At 40.8% G+C, this 8886-nt stretch overlaps 1 protein-coding gene and 1 pseudogene across 2 annotated transcripts; both read right to left on the bottom strand.

Annotated features, from left to right (window-relative positions):
* Positions 1-878: 878 nt before the first annotated feature.
* Positions 879-2266, bottom strand: LOC311508296 (zinc-binding protein A33-like; annotated as a pseudogene). Its single transcript has one exon. The product of its transcript is annotated as a zinc-binding protein A33-like (transcript).
* A 4541-nt stretch (positions 2267-6807) lies between these two features.
* Positions 6808-8463, bottom strand: LOC311508307 (nuclear factor 7, ovary-like). The gene has a single exon (XM_084573018.1). The coding sequence runs from the start codon at positions 8293-8295 to the stop codon at positions 6910-6912; it is 1386 nt and encodes a 461-aa protein (XP_084429144.1). The 5' UTR covers positions 8296-8463; the 3' UTR covers positions 6808-6909.
* Positions 8464-8886: the final 423 nt, after the last annotated feature.

Genomic DNA, 8886 nt, shown 5'->3' on the forward strand with positions numbered 1-8886 from the left:
CACATGCCTATTTTTGTTTAAATACACATAAAAATGTTTCTGTTGGACCAATGAAAATTATTTCACTACTGAGATGTTTCTGTTTCCATAAGGTATAACATATGTTAAAATAAAGTTGCTGCTTCAAAAGCTCAGCAAGTGACAAACTGATGCAATGATTTTCCTAAGGGGTGCCCAAACTTTTTCATACGACTGTATATAATGAGCATCTCTTTATACTTGGGGTGGGACTGATTAAAAAAAAAAAAAAAAAATCTAATTAATTACAGCCTGTGTAATTAATTAATCTCGATTAATCACATTTTAGTCACATAACAATATTTGACCCAAAAAGCAACATTTTTTAATTCATATGGATTTTATCGGACGACTGAATCAAATAATAGACACAGACATGAATATTGTAAACTCAAGCTCTTCTAAAGTCTGGAAAAATGCATTTAATTCCATTTCAACTGAAAACAGTAGAAAAAGAAAGAAAATATCCCAGGCCAAAACTGAACAGACCTTAAGTGAAAGTGCCACTGTAAGTACTTTAAGTATTTTTTCTGAACAGTATTGACTTTAAATGCATGTATGCAAACTCTTTTTTTTGCACAATTCGCACAAAACCCCGCTTTCATCAAGGCTTCCATCAGGTAATTTTTTAAAATCAAATTTGCCTTCCATCAGTCCTAGCAACGCACTTTCGAGCACTAACGTATGCATCAGTGTAATCAGTATACCAGGAAATTGTGCTCTGACAAATGTTCTACGTTCTTTGGAATGCAAACATTAAATGCGTAAAATCTTTTGACACATTCATGTTTTTGGACTTAATTAAACAGAATTAATTACGCATTAAAGTCCTACCCCTACTTTCTACATCAGCTCATCATCTAATGTGGCTCTACTGTTACAGAGACCTGCAGAGGTACGATCTTTATCGGGACGTCATCCCAGGTGCTGATGTACGGAAACAGTCTGTCGGTGAAGGTGTGTGTGATGGTGTGAAGGTGTTCGTCTGTGTCAGAATCAGAGAACGTCAGTCGTCCTCCGTCCTGGTCCAGCTTCACTCTGATCTTCTTTGGGTTCGTCGCCACTTTCACGTCAGATCCTGTATCAGACGGTGAAAGGGATTTGTATTCGCCATTTTCGAATATCAGCCTCCACGGACTGTCCGATATGACTCCTTTCCGCGGCTTTGACTTTGTTATCACACCCATGTCAAAGCCCTTGTTGTCTCCAACCTCCACGTCCCAGCTGTGACAGCATGAGTCAAAACCCTCAGAGCCCACGATTCCAAAGAAGTGGTCCATCCTCTCTGGGTTGTCAGGAAGCTGCTGCTTCATCTCTTCCTTCACCTTCCTCAGACTGGTCAGATCGTCAGACAGGACGACTTGTGGATGAGCAGTGTTTGGATCCAGAATCACAGGACTGTAAGACACCATCTCCTTCATCTTGGTCCAGATGTTGAAGCTCAGGTTGCCCAGATGTTTGGCCACGTCTATCAGCGCTCCTGAGGGCAGCTCTGGATCTTCAGGCAGAGGTTGCTGCTGGACTCTTTCCTCTGCAGCCTTGTAGTTCTGCAGGAAGGAGGCGTCTCCAGCTCTCAGCTCCTTTTCTGTGGCTTTGATTGTGCTGGAAAGAGCAGTAATCTCTCTGCTCAGAGCCTCAATCTTCTCCTTCATCATCTGACTCTTCTGCTCCTCCTCCTCCTTCAGTGCAGCCATCCTGGCCTCCTCTTCCTCATCTAGAAACTGACGAATCTTCCTGAACTCCTGCCTGATCTTCCACATTGTGCTTTCTGCCTGATCTTTAATGTTCTCTGCTGTTTGATCACAGTCTCCCTTCACTTGATGAATGAGCCTCAGTTTAGTTTTTAAAGGTTTTAAGGAATCCTCAAGTTCTTTCTTACGTTCCTCAGCTGCTTCTTCAGTAGCTTTGACTCTGTGGTTGCTGTGGGTTTCTGAATCTCTGCAGACGCAGCACACCAGCTGCTGGTCGTCCAGACAGAAGAAGCTGAGTTTCTCAGAGTGCACACTGCAGACTGGAACAGAGGCTTCCTCCTTTAAAAAGGCCTCGCATCGGATCTTCAGCTCAAAGTAAGGAGGAGGTTCTTCCATTGAGGATCTTCTCTTACAGATTGGACACTCACGCGTTTCTCTTTCCAGTGTTTCTTCAGACATTCTTTACAGAAGCTGTGACTGCACGACAGAATGACTGGATCTTTAAAAATGTTTTCACAGAGAGTACAGCAGAGATCTTCCTCTAATCTGGTCGCCATGTTAATAATAATAATAATAATAATAACTTTATTTATATAGCACTTTTAAAAACAGGGTTTAAAAACAGGGTTTACAAAGTTTACAAAGTCCTCTCTAAACTCAGATACTTTCACTTCAGTTTTTTCTTCTTAAGCTCTTATTTCTACCATCAACAGCAGCTACAGTACTTTACCACCAGCAGCATTCCCAACAGTATTCCCTGCAGTAACGTTTGAGTCCTTCTTCGAAGGAAAGTCCGAGAATTTGGTCTGAAAGTTGAGACTGTCGTATCCCACTTGCCGAGTGTCTGTCGTCTCACTCGACTAATAACTTTGCTTCCTGATTCATTCCAAGGGCAAAGCTTAGTCAGGCTTTTTATGTGGAAGAAGGGGAAGTGAAAAAAAAAAATGCAATCACTTTTGAAACTCAGTGCTAAACAGCAGACTCTGTTTAACCTTCACCAGACGAATATTCGTTTCACATTTGACACAAACTTCTTTAACCCGTTCTGGATCGATCATGTTCCACTTCTTTGTGTCTTTTCAATCCAATGTTTATCTGATGCTTCTTTAGTTATTAAAAGAAAGAAAGGTACTAAAGGTGATAAAAATGTTGGGCCTGGTACTAAGGCACTCAGTATTGGGGTTTGGCTATCATGAATAATTAATAATTATCAAAAATAATTATTTATTATTAAATAATTGGATCTGAATTACTAGATCACCTCGGGGCACCACCTTTCTAGGTAGGGAAAAGATAGCCAATTAATCAAAACAGTCTCATAAATTATACTAAATTGTCAATTTGGAGTTCGGATTAATAATTAACTTAATAACTATAACCAAAATTACCACGTTAACACCTAGTTAAAGTTGAAGGAATTTGGAGTTCTTGGCAGTGTAGAGGTTGGCAATATTCACTCTTGTGCAACATTAAACAGACAGGTATGTTTTAAAGACATTTATTAACAAGAATAAAATTAAACATACAAGCTAACTACAGTGTACTCAATACAGGTGTGTGTGTGTGTGTGTGTGTGTGTGAGCCAAAATGGCCGCTGGTTGTGGGTGTGCCAAGATGGCCGCTGGGCCTTGAGGTCTTGAACACAAAGGAAACAATGGCTGCTGAGTGGGGACACTCAGACCATGTGCTGGCCAGTAGATATGTGGAATGTGATAAGGGTTTTATGAGGTGCCAGGTTAGAGGAAGAGTGGTTAGTTAAGCATGCAAGACCCTGAGTCTATGTGTAGCATAATTTAAACTAACATCAAACCACTATACTATAAACAACTCAATATAAACAAATATCACATTCAATCAAAGTTTAAGTTCTATGCTTTGCTTAGCTTAACTAGGCCCAGGTCATACTACCAGATGTGGTGAAAAGTCAATTTCTGGTGTGTTGCTCCTTTAGCTGGCAGTTCCTGATGGAAGGCCAAACTGGGAAAAGTTGTAGTCCTTGCTGTGTTTTCCTGATGGCAGACGTTGGAGGGAAACTGGCCGCTCCTTGAGTCCTTTGAAGTGGCTTGTTAGCAGCTCGGTGCTAACTAGCCGTGTGGCTCCTGTTGTTTGGGAGTTTAGCCTGCAAACCTTCTGTTTGTTGGCTAAAAGACCTGGTGTAGATTCCTCAGCAGGATCTCGCTTCGCTGCTGTAGGGAGAACAGGCCTGGCACCCAGCTGCAGCCGAGCGGATGGGGGTCTCCACGTGGAGGTGTGGAGTTGTAGAGGGTAAGAGGATAAGAGAATAAGAGAGAGAACAAAGGCCAAACGGTGCATTTTATATGACCTGATGACCTCAGAGGTCACATGCCACTGTCAGCCAGTGAACTGCTTGGTCAGTTTTTCACACCTGGAGGATTGTGGGACTTATAGTTTCCAGGGCTTCCCTTTGTCTCCAAGACAAAGACAGCCATGTGGTTAACTTGATTATGCATGGTGAGCTTCCATAGCTCACCACCAGCTTCAGATCCCAACAAAAATAAGTAGAATAACATGAAATGAAATAATTTTATAAATAATATAAATAAAAAATTTAGGATAAAATAAATGTACATCTAAAATCACATAATTTTGTACATACAGTATTATTCATTATATTTTGTTATAACCTTATTTTGAAACATGTGCAAAATACTTTATACTGATGAAATTACTAATTAAACTGAATAAAAATTATTTTTATATATAATATAAAGTAATAATATTTTGGGGATTAAGTACAGACCATATTCATTAATACACAGGATTAGATGTTATAATCCCTTGTGCCAAAATCCCAGGCAAAACACATTTAGAGGCCCTGTCCAACTGAGAAACTCTAATAAACCTACAGTCATGTGATATGAAGCTTAACCTACAATCTAAATGAACTAAGTAAATGCTGCTGGCTTGTATGGCCCGCTCAGCAGAAGACGCTAACTCAAACCTTGTGAAAAATAAGCTAACCAAATGCTGCTGGCTAGCTTAACCTACAATCTAAATCAACTAAGTAAATGCTGCTGGCTTGTATGACCCGCTCAGCAGCAGAGGATAGTTCGAACCTTGTGAAATATGAGCTAACTAAACGCTGCTGGCTTGTATGGCCCGCTCAGCAGCTAACCATAGCTACCAAGCAACATGAAGACATCAGGAGCCTGGCCTAAACAACAGCAGTATGCAGCATGTCATTGGGGTTTTCAAGTGGGCACCTCCCTTCACCGATGTTTCTTAAGTTACGCCCACAACACCTTGAGAAGGCTTAACAGTGAATTCCAGCGTCCTGGAGTCACCCCCCTCCACGCTGTCACTGCACAACCCTGTTTTCCTCACCATTCTCAGCATTAATATTAGGAAACAGACAACAGCGGACCAAACCTCGGACTGAACCATGCAACCAACAAACAATTGCGTTTCGCCCCGTTAATGTGGGCTGAACCACGACCCAATCGACATCTATAATAATTTGTAAACACACTAAAGTCACGCAGCCACCCTTACCTTTAGCTAACTCCCCAGCTAGCATGCTTTCTACGTGTCCAGAGCCACTCACTCGCTCTCTCTGCTGCCCGAGACATGTTAGATACCGCAGTCCTCTGGCTTTTTCCCCGTATGCCAAGCTCGCTCAGAAGGGCAATCGCCAATTTTGCCACAAATCCACGGCAGCCCACTTCTGCCGGGCGGAGAAAAGCCCTCCAGCTGCTTTGCTCCACGTCTGCTGCTAACTCTGCATACTTAGCTCTCTTACGTTCATTAGCTTCCTAATGGTTTAATCCAAATATGTCTTCTGTGAAATCACTGGGAAACTTTTAAACACAATAAGTATGATTTTTATTTTTCAACTGCAGCAACAAAATATTTATACACAAACCCAATTCTGTATTTTCACTGTTACACATAAAGCACATTATTAATTAAATCTCAGTGAACCAATATATGTAGGTCAGAGTCTAGTTTTCATTAGTTTACATTAAATGATTACATAAATCATGAAAAAACATTAATATGAACAAACAACTGTTTCTTTAATTACACTCACAGAATACTACTACAACTTACTTCCATATATAATTTTATAAGCAATTGTATATCTCTCATCATGATCTGGCTCATATTATTTAATCTCTATAAAATAAATAAATTAATTCAGCTTTATTCACAGGGTGATAAGACAGTGGTTCAGTTTAAACATATTTTCCTTTAAAAAAAATGTATTCAGCTTAATTCAACTCATCATTACTCGTCAAAATGAGAAAAAAATAGAGATTTTAATGTTAAAGTTACATGAAAAAAATGAAATGTTATCTTAGCGTAACGTAAGGCAAACTTAAGAGGCACAAAAGAAATAACTAAATAACATAAAATAGCTCAGAATGTTAAAACAGAAATAACATTTAAAAAAACATAAAATTACTTCTAATTGGTCCCTTATGTACGAACAGTATTATATCAGAATCAGAATCAGAATTATCTTTAATATCACATAAGTTCACACATACAAGGGATTTGTTGTGGAGGTTAGTCCATCAAATATAAACATAAGTCAGGAAAATCCAGTCAGTAAATATACATCTCTCATCTTATCTTTTTTCTTTGAAATGATTAATGTCAGTGCATGCTGTCCTTAAACTGAATAAAATTAATAAATTAATGAATGCAAAGTATAAATTGAGGATGAAATTTACATATTTTGGATTAAGAAAGTTAATGTATGTTTTTATTTACAAGTTCAGTTCCAGATGGAAAGAAACTGTTCTTGTGACGTGATGGGTGGTTCAGGTCCTGATGGACCCCAGTTTCCTGCCAGAGGGGAGCGGCTCAAAAAGTTTGTGTCCAGGCTGAGAGGGGTCGGCTGCAATCTTTCCTGCCCGCCTCAGTGTCCCGGTGGCGTAGAGGTCCTGAAGACAGGGTAGATTACAGCCAATCGCCCTCTCAGCAGAGTGAACAATACACAACTTAAGGTCCTGGGTCAGAGTGGCTCTCAGAAAGAGGAAGGACTCCACAGTGTCAACCTGGGACTCACCCAGGATGTTATACTTTCATTATTACACATACAGTACATGATTATAGTGTTTAGGCAGAACAGCATTAATATAGACTTAGATGTAGGTTTTCATTTTAGTTACATGTTCAAATATCTCAGCAATTAAAATGATGCAACAGTAAACAATCTTTTTTTACACATCATCTAATGTGGCTCTACTGTTACAGAGACCTGCAGAGGTACGATCTTTATCGGGACGTCATCCCAGGTGCTGATGTATGGAAACAGTCTGTCAGTGAAGGTGTGTGTGAAGGTGTGTATGTGTTCGTCTGTGTCAGAATCAGAGAACGTCAGTCGTCCTCCATCTTGGTCCAGCTTCACTCTGATCTTCTTCGGGTTTGTTGCGACCGTCACATCAGATCCTGTGTCAAACGGTGAAAGGGATTTGTATTCACCTTTGTCAAACCTCAGCCTCCACAGATTGTCTGATATGACTCCTTTCCTCGGGTCTGACTCTGTAACCACGCCCAGGACGAAGGCCTTGTTGTCTCCAACCTCCACCTCCCAGCTGTGGCAGCCTGAGTCAAAACCCTCAGAGCCCACGACTGAGAAGAAGCGGTCCACCCTCTCTGGGTTGTCAGGAAGCTGCTGCTTCATCTCTACCTTCCTCAGACTGGTCAGATCGTCAGACAGGACGACTTGTGGATGAGCAGTGTTTGGATCCAGAATCACAGGACTGTAAGACACCATCTCCTTCATCTTGGTCCAGATGTTGAAGCTCAGGTTGCCCAGATGTTTGGCCACGTCTATCAGGGCTCCTGAGGGCAGCTCTGGATCTTCAGGCAGAGGTTGCTGCTGGACTCTTTCCTCTGCAGCCTTGTAGTTCTGAAGGAACCAGACGTCTCCAGCTCTCAGCTCCTTCTCTGTGGCTTTGATTGTGCTGGAAAGAGCAGTAATCTCTCTGCTCAGAGCCTTAATCTTCTCCTTCATCATCTCACTCTTCTGCTCCTCCTCCTCCTTCAGTGCAGCCATCCTGGCCTCCTCTTCCTTGTCTAGAAACTGACGAAGTTTCCTGAACTCCTCCTTGATCTTCCACATGGTGCTTTCTGCCTGATCTTTAATGTTCTCTGCTGTTTGATCACAGTCTCCCTTCACTTGATGAATGAGCCTCAGTTTAGTTTTTAAAGGTTTTAAGGAATCCTCAACTTCTTTCTTACGTTCCTCAGCTGCTTCCTCAGTAGCTTTGACTCTGTGGTTGCTGTGGGTTTCTGAATCTCTGCAGACGCTGCACACCAGCTGCTGGTCGTCCAGACAGAAGAAGCTGAGTTTCTCAGAGTGCACAGTGCAGACTGGAACAGAGGCTTCCTCCTTTAAAAAGGCATCACATCGGCTTTTAAGTTCAAAGTCAGGATGAGGTAGTTCCTTTGAGGATCTTCTCTTACAGAGTGGACACTCATGTGTTTCTCTTTCTGTCCAGTGTTTCTTCAGACATTCGTTACAGAAGCTGTGGCTGCACGAGAGGAGGACTGGATCTTTAAAAATGTTTTCACAGAGAGTACAGCAGAGATTTTCCTCTTGTTCGGTAGCCATGTTTACTTCCTCTCTAAACTCAGATACTTTCACTTCAGTTTTTTCTTCTTAAGCTCTTATTTCTACCATCAACAGCAGCTACAGTACTTTACCACCAGCAGCATTCCCAACAGTATTCCCTGCGGTAACGTTTGAGTCCTTCTTCAAAGGAAAGTCAGAGAATTTGGTCTGAAAGTTGAGACCGTCGTCTCCCACTTGCCGAGTGTCTGTCGTCTCACTAGACTAATAACTTTGCTTCCTGATTCATTCCAAGGACAAAGCTTAGTCAGGCTTTTTATGTGGAAGAAGGGGAAGTGAAAAAAAAAATGCAATCAGTTTTTAAACTCAGTGCTAAACAGCAGACTCTGTTTAACCTTCACCAGACGAATATTCGTTTCACATTTGACACAATAAACTTCTTTAACCTGTTCTGGATCGATCATGTTCCACTTCTTTGTGTCTTTTCAATCCAATGTTTATCTGATGCTTCTTTAGTTATTAATAGAAAGAAAGGTACTAAAGGTGATAAAAATAAGTTGCATAAAATGAAATTAAATGAAATAATTTTATTAATAATATAAACATTTAGGATAAAATAAAATAAATGTACAT

Source organism: Chelon labrosus, assembly GCF_963514085.1.
Source record: "Chelon labrosus genome assembly, chromosome: 23".
In the NCBI taxonomy this organism is placed as follows: Eukaryota; Metazoa; Chordata; class Actinopteri; order Mugiliformes; family Mugilidae; genus Chelon; species Chelon labrosus.